Source organism: Cherax quadricarinatus, chromosome 43, assembly GCF_038502225.1.
Source record: "Cherax quadricarinatus isolate ZL_2023a chromosome 43, ASM3850222v1, whole genome shotgun sequence".
Taxonomy (NCBI): Eukaryota; Metazoa; Arthropoda; class Malacostraca; order Decapoda; family Parastacidae; genus Cherax; species Cherax quadricarinatus.
Window position 1 is genome coordinate 16,486,046 of NC_091334.1, and position 18,773 is coordinate 16,504,818.

Below are 18,773 nucleotides of genomic sequence, written 5' to 3' on the forward strand. Positions count from 1 at the left end.
GTTTTCTCTCAGTTTCTCCAATGTAAACTTGATGACATCTACTACAGGGAATGCTATATAGACTCCAGTGAGAGTCCTATGTGAGGTGTGGAGGTCATTATGTCTCAGATGATTTTGATGGCAATCACAGCAGTGTAGATGTTGGATTTACATAGTATAGGGATTACTGTGTTGTTTGTGTTTCTGGCAGGTAACACACATCGTTGTTCAATGTTGTTCCAGTTCCTGCTGATGTTTGCTTTACATATGCAGTGAGGGAATTTGAGATTAAAGGGGTTTTGTGATCCTACTCATATTTAAGTACTTAAGTTGTCACTGCAGATCTAAAGTGTCTGCAGGGAAAAAAAAGCCATTTAACACTCCTATTCCTATTTACAACTTGAAAACAAGAGTGTTGCTTGGCTTCTTTCTTCAGGCACTTAGGATATGCATTGATGATTTACTTAGTCTAACAATATTATGTCTTAAACACCCCAACCTTAAATTTCATGTGATCATTCACTAAAGACATACAGTGAAAATGATACACATCAGTGCCAGTAACTGGAACAACACTGAATGAAGTTATACATTCCTGCACTACAAATAACACAACAATCCCTGTACTTTGCAAATCTAATGTTAATATTGATGTGGTCAACACCAAAATCATCTGACACATCACAAGGAATCTCTAGCATCCTCTGCAGTGGATGTGATCAAGTTTACATTAAAAAAAAATACTGTACTAGAAGTCTTCCCATGTAAACATAAGTAAGATATGATTTTGTTTGGATTTTTAACCCTGGAGGGCTAGCCACCCAGAATAACCCAAGAAAATCAGTGCATCACTGAGGACTCATATTTCCATTGGGATCCTAAAATCTTGCCCCCAGAATGTGACCCACACTAGTCAACTAACACCCAGGTACATGCTTGCTAGGTGAATGGGACAACAGGTGTAAGGAAACATACAAAATGTTTCAGCCTTTGCCAGGGATCAAATCACAGACACTGTGTGTGAGGCAAGTATTGCCTACCAGGCCATGAGACACCAGTAGAGTGGACAACATGAACAAAGCACGTGTGTCTATCACTGCAACACCAACTCCCACATCATGGTTTGGGACAGGACTGGGCTACTATTACAAGAAAACGAAGAAATTTATTGTAGAATGATTGGAGTCATCTATAATCAAGCCCTATAAAACAAAATTGTGGTAAATTCACATTAGCGACTTATACAGCACACTTCTTGAAAAAGGGAAACCCAGAGAGCCAGTAGGCCTCCTGCAGTGCTCCACTACTACTCAGCTTATTTATACCTGACTACCCACCTGGATGTCCTATATAAGCTGTAATTCCTTATGAATGAAATGTACCAATAAAGGCTCGCCTCACAAAGTGCCTACTGCATTTACCTACCAAGCAAGGGAAAGGCAAGTGTGCATATCATTTAGTGTGTTTTATAATTTTACGATAATGGCTGATATTACTTTTTTCAAATGTTCAATTTTTTCATGGGAATCTAGAGTACTTATGAACTTTTAAATAACATACATGTACTAGCTAATAGACTAAGCACTCAACACATTAACAGGGATGGCTCAAGTACTACCTGAACAACAAGGTTGGAAGTGTTGTAGAGTTCCCCGTTGCCAATCGCTCGCCTCTGTAACTTGGCCAAGTGAGAGCTCATAGACTGTGCAATACCTGCCATGTTAAAGTTAGAGTTTTCTGAGGAGCGGCGCGATGACCCTAAGGAAATTGGGTCATAAGGCGACGATACCATGTTCTGTCGGCTCATGGATGCGGCAGAAACTTGAGAAACTTCGCTGGATCTTCGACTGTTTGGATGCAATGAAGAATCACTTCGCATGCTGCCATAGTAGGTGCTAACTGTGGAGTTGGAGTCACGTCTGTTGTTCTGCAACATAGTCTGTCCTGGGCGGAAGTGGAGATCAAGGAGATTCTTGCGAGCTTGCTGAGGGGTTGTCATGCCACCGTTCATCTTGAGCTCAGTAATTCGTTGTGACAATTCCCCAACACCACTGCTTGTACTACGCCGCGCTCCAACTGGGATGTTAGGCAAAATGTTCGCTAAGCCTTTCGCTTGTAGTCGGTTTTTCAATCTGTTTCTCAAGTTTCGTTCCTGTAGATTGATATGACCACTTATAGAACCTTCCAAACCATTGAGAGCTGCAATCCCCACTGGTAAATCAACACTCGCATCCAAGTCATCCTCGACAGCGTCCCAAACTTCCTCACGCTCGAGGACATTTTCATAGCCTCCTGTGGTGGTAATGTTATTGTCACTGATTGGACCATCCAGGAGGCGACTCTGATCCATGGGTGTTGCTCCACTCACTACTGTATCCATGTTGGGACTGTGTTCCTGCCCTGGAGATGTTGCCTCCTGCAAAACAAATATAAACTTGTAAAAAATAAAATATGTTGAATGCTGTACACTTGGCCTCACATTTAGGCCCTCTTCAGCAGACTCTGAAGAGGGCCTTCTATTTTATTTGCTGTAAATGAATACAAGTTATGAACCTGCCACCTTCATTCTGGGTAATTATCTTAAGTTTCATCTCCAAAGTAATTGATTTTGCACTATCGTGAAGTCTAAATATCATAAGTTGAGAGCACCTGTACTTCATTATACTTTTGTAGGAATCCTGGTAACTTAGACATTTAAGAGGTGATGCCTTAAGGCTGGCAAATATCTCTTTGATGTAAAGAATTGGAGCTATCCTCCCCTTCCTCAGATCAAACCTGATTGCCTCCATTTGCACTTTCCTGTGAATCTAATACTACTCACTTCAGACTTGACTGAGGGGCTAGAGAGTGAACCTCCCTTGCCTCCGTCAGAGTGTGGAGAGCCTTCAGGGTGCGCCGCCCCACCGTCCTTGCCTCCTGCTCCTGCACCAGTGTTGGTGGTGGGGTGGTCGTTGCCTTTGTGTTTCTTGGAGGCATAGAAGTCGGCCCCGTGCACCGTCTTTACATGCTTCCTCAGCGACGATGGGTCCGTGTACCTCTTGGTGCACCCTGGCGCCTTGCACACGTATGGTTTCTGCAAACACATGCATTCTCTATCAATGTTGTGGATCAAACCTGATCACCTACTATCCCTAAGGCATTGTATGACTTATGGGTTAAGCACTTTTTCCTGAATATATAATAATATAATGTGCTTTCAAAATAACTAAGTCAAATGGTAAACTTAGCTAATACCTACAAAATTCTGATTTGCTGTGCACTGGCTTCTCCTTAATGCTAAACAAGGAAACATCTAGGCGAAGGGGGAGGAGGAGACAGTCACTTGCTGCAATGAAGGCACTTATCCAGAGGAAAATTTCCACTTTGAGGGATTAAGCTCCTCAGTGAAACAAGAAGGGATCACTATCAGCCAAAATCTAGCGTAGCTTCCCTTAGTAGTGTTGTGATGGCTGTCACTCCACCCAATGAAAAGTGGATCATCTTAGGGCATATCAGATGACTCCTCCAATGAGGTATCGGGTGGCCATCTGGCAGAACCTCTGTTAGCGGAAATACTACTAGAGGTTGCCTGCAGATCCCAGAGTAGTGACTGAAAGTGAGAGACCAATGGCATTCTTCCCTGTTTGTCCCTCACCATTATTTGCTGAGAGATAGTTGCACAGCCTGTACTCTTGTTTAAACAGACAGCTTTGATAAGCTATGGTCAGTCAGTTCTGGAGGTGCCATATTGATGGTGTGCACCAGGTTGAACTAGTGGTTTCCATGGAAGAACTGCACTTGTCTCAGTGTAGGTGACCACAGTCCAGGGCACAGCATTACCTACTGAAACTATGTACTGTGCCAAAACAAAAGCATTCACATTGCTAAACTCACAAACTAGTATTTAGTCACTTAGCCATAATACCAACTTACCTCATAATTTGTAATATTTTAAAATAAAGAATTAAACTAAGTCTGCCCGAAATGCCTAGCCATGCTAGGCGTTCTAGTGGTACACTCTGTAATCATTATTTAACTACATGTAAACCACACAACAACCAAATTCTGTAAATTCAACATTGTAATCTTTATAGAGAATAAACTTTGAATTAATTCTCACAAATCTTTTAAGGCTTTTTCACATAAGTTTGGAGCAAATTTCTTGATTAACATTATTTAGGTTACATTTAGTCTAGATTATCAATAAAGCTAATTATAACATACCACACTGCCAATAAATGAAAGCTAAGATAAAGGCAATCAACAGTTTTGGTGCGCAAACAGAAAATTGGGACCCCTTGAGTGCACTAGAAAGATCTATGCAGGATAATCACTGTTTAGGGATTTAAACAGTCACTTAATTGTCGTAACAACAGGGAAATACTGTCTGTTATTAAGAGGATGAACTGCACTGTAGAGAGGAACGTGGTTCTGGGAAGGTATACGGTTGTTTTCCTTTTGTTTATTCTCAGAGTTGCACCCATTGTTGTTTTTTACTTTATGATAAACGAGACACTGTCTTCTGCATTGGGAGTGACTGGGCCAGCCCACCACAACCATGTATCCTCCTCAGTATCTGCAATTGCTCTCACATGATCACTTCTTGAATGTATTACAAAAATGATATTCAATACCGACATGGAGACACATAGGTACCTTTATTTGAGACGTTTCACCAACCAGTGGCTTTATTAATTATATAGATGATGCATGAAGACAGTAGATGAGGTAGCCAGTCCTTCAGCCAGGAAGCTGTGTTCAGTACTTAATCCTGAGAAATGTCAAGCATAGTCAGGAAGATATACTCTTATGGAGTCAGATGTGGTATAGCAGCTAAAGGCGCATCACAGGTGGGTGGGATCCACTAGTGGAATTAGGTCATACCCAAGAGTTGGACCAGGGCTTAGGAAATAGGTTGGAGGAGATACCCTTTATACTCAGATGCCATGGTGTTGCTGTGTCAGACAAGTATTATTACAATAATGGTAAACAATACCAACAAGACATTGTTGGTCTGTGTATAGTTCTGGAGGGACTGACTACCTCATATTCCACTATTTTCGTGCATCATCTCCGTATGGAACCGAAAAATTCACTGGTTTGCAAAAAGTCTTCAGATGAAGATACCCAGGTGCTGCACATGTATCCGATTCCTCACTTGTTGACTGAACTTGGTACCGGCATTCTATTTGTCCTTCCCCTCCTTCTGTTGCAGATACACAGAGAAACAAGCAGAAACATCTAGACACAATCACAACACCTAGGCGCTAAGCACAAACATCTAGACAAGCACAAGCACCTAGACAGAAGGATCATGAGACAAGCATTAACGCCAAGACTAACACCTAGAGATGCATTAAAACAACATACCAGTGTTCCTTGGTTGGACAGAAAGAAAATACAAGTTAGACATAATTCTCATAGTCCAGCATCAAATTAAATATGCTCACGAGCCAGCATTAAATTAGACGTCATTATCATATGCTAGTATTACTATATACATTAACAATGGCATTAGAATTGGTGAGGAACAAAAAAAAAAATTCTCAAATTCAAAGTGTTTTTATCATGTGATACAGAATGTAACACAGCCACACTCACAGCTAGAGTGATAGCTACACACAGCCACACCCAGAGCTACTGTTACACTCACAGTTACGCACACAGCCACACCCAGAGCTACTGTTACACTCACAGTTACACACACAGCCACACCCAGAGCTACTGTTACACACACAGCCACACCCAGAGCTACTGTTACACACAGCCACACCCAGAGCTACTGTTACACTCACAGTTACACACACAGCCACACCCACAGCCACAGCTACACCCATTTCTTCACATATAACACAATAGAGGAAATTATCAACAATTTTTTGGTCCGTCCTTCACAAGTCAATTGTTGCGAGTGGTCCACGGTGGGCCGAAAAATGGACCAGGACGGACCGAAATGTCGCTTACTGGTTGTTAATGAAGTTCTAACCACACTTGAATTTCATTTACACTTTTTGTTTCATCCGTCAAAAGCACCACCCCCCTCCCCTTCCTCGGATTAAACCTCTTTACCTCCTTATGCTAAAGGACTCTTGCTCCGAGGAACTGGAGATATCCTTTGCTTAAGAGATGCCTCTTTATGTCACCTATCAGATCCTTAGCACCTATTCTCTATTACCTATCAGATACCTAGCACCTGTTCCCTACGTTGATTGTACCTCCAGCTGCCCACACCCATGTAATGCCTTTTGCACCAAAGTGGGCGGCAATCTCTCACGCCCACATATCTTAATGAAGATCTTGTTAGCCCATGTCAGCCCCCCCCCCCACGCTGAGAATTACTGCCAGCCTCTCCCATGTAGGTCATCATTCCCTCAAGCAGTGTGATCCTCTGTGCTTAGTTCTAAGGTCAGGTTTTCCCGTGTAGATTGTCTGTCTATCTAGAATGTTGGTGCTAGCAGACAGTATGTTCACTCAGAGCGAGTGGACCATTTACAAAGTCACACTGTCTTTGTAAATGGTCCAAGTCGGACCGAAACGTCGTCGTAAACTCCTCTCTCTCGTATGTGAGGTAATCAGTCCCTCAACCTTGAAGCCTGAGGGACTGATTACCTCATATTTTATATACATGTACAGTTCTACTGTCTACCAATTATGTCCTTGAACTTCTATTGATAAAGCCACTGGTTGGCTAAACATCTACAATAAAGATGCCCGGATGTTGCACGTGTGTCTAATTTTCACCGCTCTCTTCCTCAGGAAACAGGATAAATCGCTCCTGGCGCAGGTCTTAAGTACTATGATGACCCACCACTGCAGCTGGACGTAAATGGTACAAAATACTGACACGACAGAAAAATAAACACATACTGCATTTGTGTTTATAAGAATGGAGGAAGAGCGTGTTTGGTCATATGACCCAAGTTTTCCGTTGTATTCTCCTGGCCACCCCTTGAGTATCGTTATTATTACAATCAAAACTAAGGCGCTAAACCCACGAACGTTATATAGCCACTGTGTAGCGAAACGTTTCCTCACTAAAGATACCCAAGTGTTGCACATATGTCTAATTTATCAACTTGTCGGTTCTCTGAACCATTCATCTACATAAGAAAGAAGCACTGCAGCAGGCCTACCGGCCCATGCTAGGCAGGTCTAACTCACACCCATTCATGTATTTGTCTGGTTTAGAAAGACACGTAAGCAAACACTATAACATATTTATTAGAAAACGTTTCGGTCCTGGGACCTTGATCACTTCTAACATACAGAGGTAGAAAGACATTATATATATATATAGGCGGAGAGTGAGATGTGACGCACGTGACCTGAGGAATGTCATAAGAACATAAGGATGGAGGAACACTGTTGAAGGCCTACTGGCCCATGCGAGGCAGGTCCTTATCAAAACAACCTCTACCTATGATGAGGACGGGTAGACGATGAAATCATGTGACTCCTGTGTTGTAATAAAGTTGGTAGAATTACCGACAATATGTAAAGTAAAAGGACACAAGTGCAACTAATGTGACATTTATTGTAGCAACGTTTCGCTCTCCAGGAGCTTTATCAAGCCATTACAAACAATACATGGACACAGAGGGTATATAAAGGCTCAGTGAGGTGAATACTAGTGAGGTACCATTTCGATGTTCACTAGTGGTAGTAGTAGTAGTAGTAGTGGTAGTGACAAAAGCAATTAATTCGTACATGAGTAAAAGGATATAAAAGCTATTACTTGGGTAACAACCTGCCTCATTCCAGTTTATATTTGTCCAACCTATTTTTATGTTACCCAAGTAATAGCTTTTATATCCTTTTACTCATGTACGAATTAATTGCTTTTGTCACTACCACTACTACTACTACTACTACCACTAGTGAACATCGAAATGGTACCTCACTAGTATTCACCTCACTCTGAGCCTTTATATACCCTCTAAGAACATAAGAACATAAGAAAAGGAGGAACACTGCAGGAGGCCTGCTGGCCCATACTAGGCAGGTCCTTTACAATTCATCCCACTAACAAAACATTTGCCCAACCCAATTTTCAATGCCACCCAAGAAATAAGCTCTGATGTGAAAGTCCCACTCAAATCCAACCCCTCCCACTCATGTACTTATCCAACCTAGATTTGAAACTACCCAAAGTCCCAGCCTCAATAACCCAACTAGGTAGACTGTTCCACTCATCAACTACCCTATTTCCAAACCAATACTTTCCTATGTCCTTTCTAAATCTAAACTTACCTAATTTAAATCCATTACTGCGCGTTCTCTCTTGGAGAGACATCCTCAAGACCTTATTAATATCCCCTTTATTTATACCTATCTTCCACTTATACACTTCGATCAGGTCTCCCCTCATTCTTCGTCTAACAAGTGAATGTAACTTAAGAGTCTTCAATCTTTCTTCATAAGGAAGATTTCTGATGCTATGTATTAATTTAGTCATCCTACGCTGAATGTTTTCTAACGAATTTATGTCCATTTTGTAATACGGAGACCAGAACTGAGCTGCATAATCTAGGTGAGGCCTTACTAATGATGTATAAAGCTGCAGTATGACCTCTGGACTTCTGTTGCTTACACTTCTTGATATAAATCCCAGTAATCTATTTGCCTTATTACGTACGCTTAGGCATTGCTGTCTTGGTTTAAGGTTGCTGCTCACCATAACCCCCAAGTCCTTTTCGCAATCTGTATGGCTAAGTTCTACATCATTTAATTTATAAGTACTAGTGTTATGGGCACTCCCAAGCCTCAGAACCTTGCATTTATCTACATTGAACTGCATCTGCCACTTTTCTGACCAAGAATAGAGTTTGTTTAAATCCTCCTGAAGTTCCCTAACATCTACGTTTGAATCAATTATCCTACCTATCTTTGTGTCATCGGCGAATTTGCTCATATCACTAGTAATTCCCTCATCAAGATCATTGATATATATTATAAACAACAACGGGCCCAAGACTGATCCCTGTGGAACGCCACTTGTTACAGATCCCCACTCGGATTTAACCCCATTTATGGACACTCTCTGCTTCCTGTCAGTGAGCCATGACTCGATCCACGAGAGCACTTTTCCCCCAATGCCATGAGCTGCCACTTTCTTTAACAGTCTATGGTGCGGAACTCTATCAAAAGCCTTACTAAAATCTAAGTAAATAATATCAAATTCTTTATTGTGGTCAACAGCCTCAAAAGCTTTACTGAAGAAAGTTAATAAATTAGTTAGACAAGACCGGCCTCTTGTGAATCCATGCTGAGTATCATTAATCAAGCTATGCTTATCGAGATGGCTTCTTATAATCTCAGCTATAATTGACTCTAGTAATTTGCCTACAATTGAGGTCAGGCTTATTGGGCGGTAATTTGACGGTAACGACTTGTCCCCTGTTTTAAAAATAGGAGTTACATTAGCCATCTTCCACATATCAGACACTACACCTGTTTGAAGAGATAAATTAAAAATATTAGTTAATGGTTCACAGAGTTCCATTTTGCATTCCTTAAGAACCCTTGAAAAAACCTCATCAGGACCTGGCGACTTATTTTGCTTCAGTCTGTCTATCTGCCTCACAACCATCTCACTAGTGACTGTGATGTTACATAATTTATCTTCTTCTAGCCCACTGTAAAAATTAATTACTGGAATATTGTTAGTGTCTTCCTGTGTAAAAACTGAGAGAAAATAATTATTTAAAATCAAGCACATTTCATTCTCTTTGTCAGTAAGGTGCCCATAGTTATTTTTAAGGGGACCTATCTTATCTCTAACTTTTGTTCTATAGACCTGGAAAAAACTTTTTGGGTTAGTTTTAGAATCCCTAGCAACTTTAATTTCATAGTCCCTTTTAGCTTTTCTTATCCCCTTTTTAATGTCCCTCTTAATGTCAATATACTGATTCATAAGATGACCCTCACCTCTTTTGATACGCCTATAAATTCCTTTCTTTTGCCCTAGTAGATATTTGAGCCTATTATTCATCCATTTTGGGTCATTTCTATTTGATCTAATTTCTTTATATGGGATAAACGCTCTTTGAGCAGCATGTATAGTGTTCAGAAAACTGTCATATTGATAGCTCTCTTCGTTACCCCAGTCAACAGATGATAAGTGTTCTCTAAGCCCATCGTAATCTGCTAAGCGAAAATCTGGGACTGTTACTGAGTTATCGCTACTAACGTACTTCCATTCAATGCTAAATGTAATTGATTTGTGGTCGCTAGCACCCAGTTCCTCTGAAATTTCTAAATTATTAACAAGGGATTCATTGTTTGCCATAACTAAGTCAAGCAGGTTATTTCCCCTTGTAGGTTCTGTCACAAACTGCTTCAAAAAACAATCCTGAAATACTTCTAAGAAGTCGTATGATTCTAAATTCCCAGTCAAGAAATTCCAATCAACATGACTAAAGTTAAAGTCTCCTAGAATTACTACATTATCGTGCCTTGTGGCCTTAACAATTTCCTCCCATAGTAGTTTCCCTTGGTCCCTATCTAAGTTTGGGGGACGGTATATCACTCCTAAAATCAGTTTTTCATGCCCCTCTGAAAATTCTATCCAAACAGACTCTGTATGTGTTACTTCAGACTTAATACCCGTTTTTATGCAACAGTTCAAGCGATCTCGGACATACAATGCCACCCCACCCCCCCTCCCAATACTTCTATCTTCTTGGAACAATTTAAAACCCTGAATATGACATTCCGCAGGCATGTCCCGACTTTTTGAATTAAACCACGTCTCAGTTAAGGCAAATACATCAATGTTACCTACACTAGCAACTAATCTCAACTCGTCCATCTTATTCCTAGCACTACGGCAATTAGCATAATAAACATTGAAAGACTCTCCTTTCTCTTTACCCTTCCTGCTCATTTCTATTTTTCTACTAAACCTATTACTGTCCTTATCACCCAAGGTCCCTGGCTTTTCAATATCTATCTCGTTCTTATTATTACTAGTTCCCCTAGAACTCGTAATATTACTACACTGGGACTTCACTGCTTTCCTGCCAAAACCCATACCACTAACTATTCCTAGTTTAAAGTCCTAACTGCTCCCTCCACTGCAGTTGCCAGTGCTCCCACCCCACACCTAGATAAGTGAACCCCATCCCTAGCAAACATGTCATTTCTGCCATAGAAGAGGTCCCAGTTGTCAATGAATGTTACTGCATTTTCCTTACAGTATTTGTCCAGCCAGCAATTGACACCAATTGCCCTGGACAACCATTCATTTCCAACTCCCCTCCTTGGCAAAATACCACATATGAGAGGGTTCCCACCCTTACTTCTAATTATTTCTATTGCTGACCTATACCTGCTAATCAGGTCCTCACTCCTACGTCTGCCAACATCGTTGCCTCCAGCACTGAGACAGATAATAGGATTGCTCCCATTACCTTTCATGATGTCATCCAGACGGCTAACAATATCCTCCATCCCAGCCCCAGGAAAGCAAACTCTCTGTCTCCTACTCCTGTCCTTCAAGCAGAACGCCCTATCCATATACCTAACTTGGCTATCCCCAACAACAACAATATTCTTACCTTCCTTAATGTCTTTCGTCGTCTCGTTCCCAGTAGTCGACTCACATTCGTCGGGTAGCACTGAGAATGTATTGGATGTTTCCATGTATTGTTTGTAATGGCTTGATAAAGCTCCTGGAGAGCGAAACGTTGCTACAATAAATGTCACATTAGTTGCACTTGTGTCCTTTTACTTTACAGACTCCTGTGTTGTTGGGTTGGTGCTGCTTAAGTATCATGTATGCCAATGTTTTTGAAATTTTGTAGTTTCCAGTGTTGCGTTCTATAGTGTCGGTGACGGCGATTAGTGAGGCTTCTAGGCACCGTCGGCGTCTGAGGTCTGGTTCGGTGAGAACGAGTTGTGCCTCGTTCCAGTTCATCAAATGCCCCGTGGAGGACACAGGCGTACCTTACATCGTCTCTGTTACAGGCATTTTGATGCTCATTCAGGCGGACTGCAAGATCTCTGCCTGTCTCACCTACATATTTCTTGGGACAGAACCCACAAGGGATAGTGTAGACGCCTGCTATAGAAGTTAGAGGTGTGGGGCTGCGTTTCGTAGTGAGGTCTTTGATAGATGATGTGTTTATGGTGGAAACGTTGATGTTACTCACAGCAAGTGCCCGGCGAGTATTCGTGGCAACATCGCCACATGGGAGTACTATGAACTGTTTAGGGGGCTGTTCCATGGGCGGTTTGTTGAGGATAGCTTGTGCCTTGAGTCTGCAATTTCGGATGAAGAAAGATGGGAACTGAAGACGTGTAAAGGCTTGTGTTATGTAAGTGCATTCTTCTTCTAGAAAACAAGGGCTGGAGATGCGAAGAGCTCTCAAGAAGCCAATGAGGACTCCTCTCTTAGTGCGGGTGTCTTGGTGTGAATAGAAGTGTATAAGATCGTCCTTGTTGGTAGGTTTTCTATACACTTTGAAGAGAAGTTTGTCACTGTTGGGAGACCTGCACAGTAGAAGGTCGAGGAAAGGAAGTTTGCCATCATTTTCGAGTTCAAGTGTAAACTTTATTGATGGTTCAACTGCATTGATCTTGTTGAGAAGGGCCTGGATATTGAGACGTCTCGGATAGAAAACCAATATATCATCAACGTATCTTAGCCAGGTAACGGTGTTGGGAATGAGGGTGCTGAATTTCTCTGTCTCCAGGTTTTCCATGAAGAGGTTGGCAAGCACAGCACTGAGCGGGCTGCCCATTGCCATCCCAAAGCATTGTTTGTAACAGTTGTCCTGATACTTGAAGAAGTTGAAATTAACACAAGGTTCCACTAGATTGATGAAATCTAGAAGAGGTAAAGGGAGGTCGTGGTTTTCAGTGAGTCTCTGTCTCAGAATGTTGATTGCAGCGTCAGTAGGAACGTTGGTAAAGAGGGCTGTGACATCGAAGGAAGCCATGCTTTTGTTTTTGACATTCAGGTTGGAAATTCGGGAGAGAAGGTCACCTGAGTGTTTGAGGTGGGCTTGACTGATGGTGCCCAGAAGCGCTGAAAGGTATTTGGCAAGGTGGCCGGCTAGTCTGTGTGGTGCGCTCCCTATGCCCGAAGTGATAGGCCGTAGTGGGATGCCAGGTTTGTGTGTCTTAGGAAGGCCATACAGGCGTGCTGGTTTCGGTTGACCTGGTAAAAGTTTAAGTAGTTTCTTGCCTTGTTCTGATTTTCGTAAGATGCTACGAGCCTTTTGAAGGAAAGTCTGGGTACTTTGAAGTAGCACTGATTCCGATACAGGCTGGTATGTGTTGGCATCGTTGAGAAGATTTAAGACTTTATTGTTGTAGTCGACAGTGTTGAGGAACACCACACCACCTCCAAGTTACCACTGCCAACATCCAACAAAAATTGAAGCTATCACGAAAACTACAAGACCTGTGCTTCCACAGCAAATGGAGCGAAATGGGACGATCAGAAATCATAAATAACTTATCTTCCTATACACTAACCGTCACCGAGACAGAAGCCCTCAGCCTAGGGCTCAAGTTTACTACTGGCATCAACAAGAAACATAATATGGTGGATATGGTAACCAAGAACCAACCTTTTGGAGACTCCGAGTTTCAAAAGGGCTTTGTTCAAGGAATTATCACTGCTGCAGCTACTGAGCCTTCAAGACCGGTCATTCCCAGAAGATACATCCAAGCACTCAGGAACCTGGCCAACAACGATGATATCGTCATTACAACCGCTGACAAAGGAGGTGGTGTGGTGTTACTCAACACTGTCGACTACAACAATAAAGTCTTAAATCTTCTCAACGATGCCAACACATACCAGCCTGTATCGAAATCAGTGCTACTTCAAAGTACCCAGACTTTCCTTCAAAAGGCTCGTAGCATCTTACGAAAATCAGGACAAGGCAAGAAACTACTTAAACTTTTACCAGGTCAACCGAAACCAGCACGCCTGTATGGCCTTCCTAAGACACACAAACCTGGCATCCCATTACGGCCTATCACTTCGGGCATAGGGAGCGCACCACACAGACTAGCCGGCCACCTTGCCAAATACCTTTCAGCGCTTCTGGGCACCATCAGTCAAGCCCACCTCAAACACTCAGGTGACCTTCTCTCCCGAATTTCCAACCTGAATGTCAAAAACAAAAGCATGGCTTCCTTCGATGTCACAGCCCTCTTTACCAACGTTCCTACTGACGCTGCAATCAACATTCTGAGACAGAGGCTCACTGAAAACCACGACCTCCCTTTACCTCTTCTAGATTTCATCAATCTAGTGGAACCTTGTGTTAATTTCAACTTCTTCAAGTATCAGGACAACTGTTACAAACAATGCTTTGGGATGGCAATGGGCAGCCCGCTCAGTGCTGTGCTTGCCAACCTCTTCATGGAAAACCTGGAGACAGAGAAATTCAGCACCCTCATTCCCAACACCGTTACCTGGCTAAGATACGTTGACGATATATTGGTTTTCTATCCGAGACGTCTCAATATCCAGGCCCTTCTCAACAAGATCAATGCAGTTGAACCATCAATAAAGTTTACACTTGAACTCGAAAATGATGGCAAACTTCCTTTCCTCGACCTTCTACTGTGCAGATCTCCCAACAGTGACAAACTTCTCTTCAAAGTGTATAGAAAACCTACCAACAAGGACGATCTTATACACTTCTATTCACACCAAGACACCCGCACTAAGAGAGGAGTCCTCATTGGCTTCTTCTTGAGAGCTCTTCGCATCTCCAGCCCTTGTTTTCTAGAAGAAGAATGCACTTACATAACACAAGCCTTTACACGTCTTCAGTTCCCATCTTTCTTCATCCGAAATTGCAGACTCAAGGCACAAGCTATCCTCAACAAACCGCCCATGGAACAGCCCCCTAAACAGTTCATAGTACTCCCATGTGGCGATGTTGCCACGAATACTCGCCGGGCACTTGCTATGAGTAACATCAACGTTTCCACCATAAACACATCATCTATCAAAGACCTCACTACGAAACGCAGCCCCACACCTCTAACTTCTACAGCAGGCGTCTACACTATCCCCTGTGGGTTCTGTCCCAAGAAATATGTAGGTGAGACAGGCAGAGATCTTGCAGTCCGCCTGAATGAGCATCGAAATGCCTCTAACAGAGACGATGTAAGGTACGCCTGTGTCCTCCACAGAGACTCCACGGGGCATTTGATGAACTGGAACGAGGCACAACTCGTTCTCACCGAACCAGACCTCAGACGCCGACGGTGCCTAGAAGCCTCACTAATCGCCGTCACCGACACTATAGAACGCAACACTGGAAACTACAAAATTTCAAAAACATTGGCATACATGATACTTAAGCAGCACCAACCCAACAACACAGGAGTCACATGATTTCATCGTCTACCCGTCCTCATCATAGGTAGAGGTTGTTTTGATAAGGACCTGCCTCGCATGGGCCAGTAGGCCTTCAACAGTGTTCCTCCATTCTTATGCTCTTATGACATTCCTCAGGTCACGTGCGTCACATCTCACTCTCCGCCTATATATATAATGTCTTTCTACCTCTGTATGTTAGAAGTGATCAAGGTCCCAGGACCGAAACGTTTTCTAATAAATATGTTATAGTGTTTGCTTACGTGTCTTTCTAAACCAACTTGTCGGTATTTATTACCAAGGTTTATACCATGTATTTGTCTAACCTATTTTTAAAACTACACAGCGTTTTAGCTTTAATGACGTTACATAAGAACGAATTAACACTGCAGCAGGCCTACTGGCCCATGCGAGGCAGGTCCAAGTCTCCTACCGGCTTAAGCCAATGCACCCAACCTAGTCAGGTCAGGTCACATTGACTTAAGGGAGGAACACGGCAACCGACCTGGTAGCACAAGCTATCAGGTCCAACTCATACCCACCCACATCTACTCATGTATTTATCCAACCTATTTTTAAAGCTACACAACGTTCTGGCCTCTATAACTGTACTTGGGAGTTTGTTCCACTCATCCACAACTCTATTACCAAACCAGTACTTTCCTATATCCTTCCTGAATCTGAATTTTTCCAACTTAAAACCATTGCTGCGAGTCCTGTCTAGGCTAGATATTTTCAGCACACTATTTACATCCCCTTTATTTATTCCTGTCTTCCATTTATACACCTCAATCATATCCCCCCTAATTCTACGTCTTTCTAGAGAGTGCAGATTCAGGGCCCTTAGTCTATCCTCATAGGGAAGGTTTCTGATACATGGGATCAACTTTGTCATCCTCCTTTGTACATTTTCCAGAGCATTTATATCCATTCTGTAATACGGTGACCAAAACTGTGCAGCATAATCTAAATGAGGCCTAACCAAGGATGTATAGAGTTGAAGAACAACCTGAGGACTCCTATTATTTATGCTTCTTGAAATGAAGCCAAGGATTCTATTAGCTTTATTGCGAACACTTATGCACTGCTGTCTTGGTTTCAGATTACTGCCAACCAGAACTCCTAAATCTTTTTCGCAACCCGTAATATTAAGATCTACATTATTTAGTGTATATGTGGCATGGTTATTGTCCTGTCCAACATTTAGAACCTTGCATTTGTCTATATTAAACTGCATCTGCCACTTCTCCGACCACTGCATCAGTCTATTCAAATCTTCCTGGAGCGCTCGAATGTCCTCGTCAGAATGAATTCGACGGCCTATTTTGGCTCGTGACGCTTCCCCACTCTGATTTCTCCCCATTTATACAAACTCTCTGCTGTCTATTTGTCAACCATGCCTCTATCCAGGAAAAAATTTCTCCTATTCCATGTGCCTTAATTTTCCTCAATAGTCTCTGATGTGGGACCCTGTCAAAAGCCTTACTGAAGTCCATATACACAATATCATATTCATTACCATGATCTACCTCCTCAAATACCTTAGTGAAAAAAGTTAATAAATTTGTAAGGCAGGAACACCCCTTTGTAAAACCATGCTGAGATTCGTTGATTAATTTATGCTTTTCAAGGTGGCTACGAACTGCCTCGGCAATTATTGATTCCATAAATTTTCCCACTATGGAGGTTAGGCTTATTGGTCTATAGTTCGAAGCTAAGGACCTGTCACCTGCTTTGAAAATAGGTATCACATTTGCTATTTTCCACTTATCTGGCACCATGCCAGTTTGTAGTGACATGTTGAAAAGATTAGCCAAAGGTTTCCTAAGCTCCTCTTTACATTCCTTTAGAACCCTTGCATACAGTTCATCAGGGCCTGGGGATTTGTTAGGTTTTAATTTATCTATTTGCCTAAGGACCATGTCACTTGTGACCCTAATCGTGCACAGTTTATTATCATCCTGTTCTACATAATTTATCATTTCTGGAATATCGCTGGTATCCTCCTGTGTAAAAACTGAGAGGAAGTATGTGTTAAAAATTCTACACATTTCCTTATCACTGTCAGTGAGCTGACCCGAGGAACTTTTGAGTGGGCCTATCTTGTCCCTAATCTTACTTCTATATACCTGAAAGAATCCTTTTGGGTTAGTCTTCGATTCTCTTGCAACTTTAACCTCATAATCTCTTTTTGCTTTTCTAATTCCCTTTTTTATTTCTCTCTTTAAATGAATATATCGATTTCTTAATTGCCCCTCTCCTCTTTTGATTTGCCTATATATGCCTCTCTTTTGACCAATCAGATATTTTAATCTATTGCTCATCCATTTAGGATCATTTTTGTTTGATCTGATTTCCCTATTTGGAACATAATTTGACTGAGCAGCTAGAACTATGCCCTGGAAAGCATCATATCGGCAACCATCACCAACTACCTGACCCTTAGTCAGGTCATTCCAGTTCAGCCCACTTAAGTAATTTTTCAGTCCTATGAAATCAGCCAAGCGAAAGTCAGGGACGGAGACTTGATTGCCATTATTAAAGGAATTCCATGATATATTAAAACTGAGTGATTTGTGATCACTTTCCCCAAGCTCATCATTAACCTCAAGATTATTAATTAGTGTTTCCCTACTGGCAAGAACTAAGTCAAGGAGGTTATTTCCCCTAGTTGGCTCTGTCAAAAACTTTTTTAAAAAAAATCCTGGATCGTATCAAGAAAGTCACCTGACTAAATTTCCTGTCAAATTGCTCCAGTCAATCTGTCTATAGTTGAAATCTCCCATTAGCACAACATTTTCGTATGTAGATGCCCTGTAAATCACACCCAAAATTAGTTTTTCTCGGCCCTCGAGAAGCTGTAACCAAACAGATTCAGTGGCTGACGCTTCTACTTTTATATCTTGTCTAACACAACAATTTAAATTGTCTCTGACATACATCGCTACTCCACCACCTTTCCTGTTGACCCTGTCAGTGTGGAATAATTTATAGCCTTGTATGTGACATTCAGAAGGCATCTCTCTATCTTTCAGATTGAGCCAGGTCTCTGTTATAGCAATAATATCTATGTTTCCTGCACTTGCAATTAATCTTTGCTCATCTATCTTATTTCTTACACTCCTGCTATTAGTATAGTAAACCTTAAGGTAGCTAGTCCCTTGCTGTCCTCTGCTGTCCCCCTTTGTTTGCTGACCTGATCTATTGTCTTTATTTATAACTTCATGCTGAATGCCTTTTATACATTTACTGTTTCCAACCCTAGTGTTGCAACCTGCTTGTTTTCCACACACACCCATACCTCTATCTTCTATCAGTTTAAAATCATAGGCATTTCACCAATGGCCTTCTCAAATGAGTTTGCAAGTGCTACCACCCCAGCCCCAGAGAGATGTACCCCACCCCTTGCATACATATCATGTTTGCCATAAAAGTTGTTCCAGTTGTCAATGAATGGGATTGCAAG

The 18,773-nt window shown here is 41.9% G+C and overlaps 1 protein-coding gene and 1 long non-coding RNA gene across 6 annotated transcripts in view; one reads left to right on the forward strand and one right to left on the reverse strand.

The window, feature by feature from the left end:
• The window catches only part of LOC138853917 (uncharacterized), a 35,865-nt gene extending 28,611 nt beyond the window's left edge, over positions 1-7,254 (forward strand). For both annotated transcript variants that reach the window (XR_011393104.1, XR_011393103.1), the window contains one exon: positions 6,715-7,254. This is a non-coding gene — a long non-coding RNA (uncharacterized lncRNA). The remainder of the gene's footprint in view (positions 1-6,714) is intronic.
• ci (cubitus interruptus) overlaps positions 1-18,773 on the reverse strand; it is a 583,843-nt gene that overhangs the window by 13,696 nt on the left and 551,374 nt on the right. For all 4 annotated transcript variants that reach the window (XM_070093621.1, XM_070093622.1, XM_070093623.1 and 1 more), the window contains 2 exons: positions 2,801-3,052; positions 1,598-2,395 (listed from right to left, as the gene is read on the reverse strand). In XM_070093621.1, the coding sequence (XP_069949722.1) occupies positions 1,598-2,395; positions 2,801-3,052 (1,050 nt within the window). The remainder of the gene's footprint in view (positions 1-1,597; positions 2,396-2,800; positions 3,053-18,773) is intronic.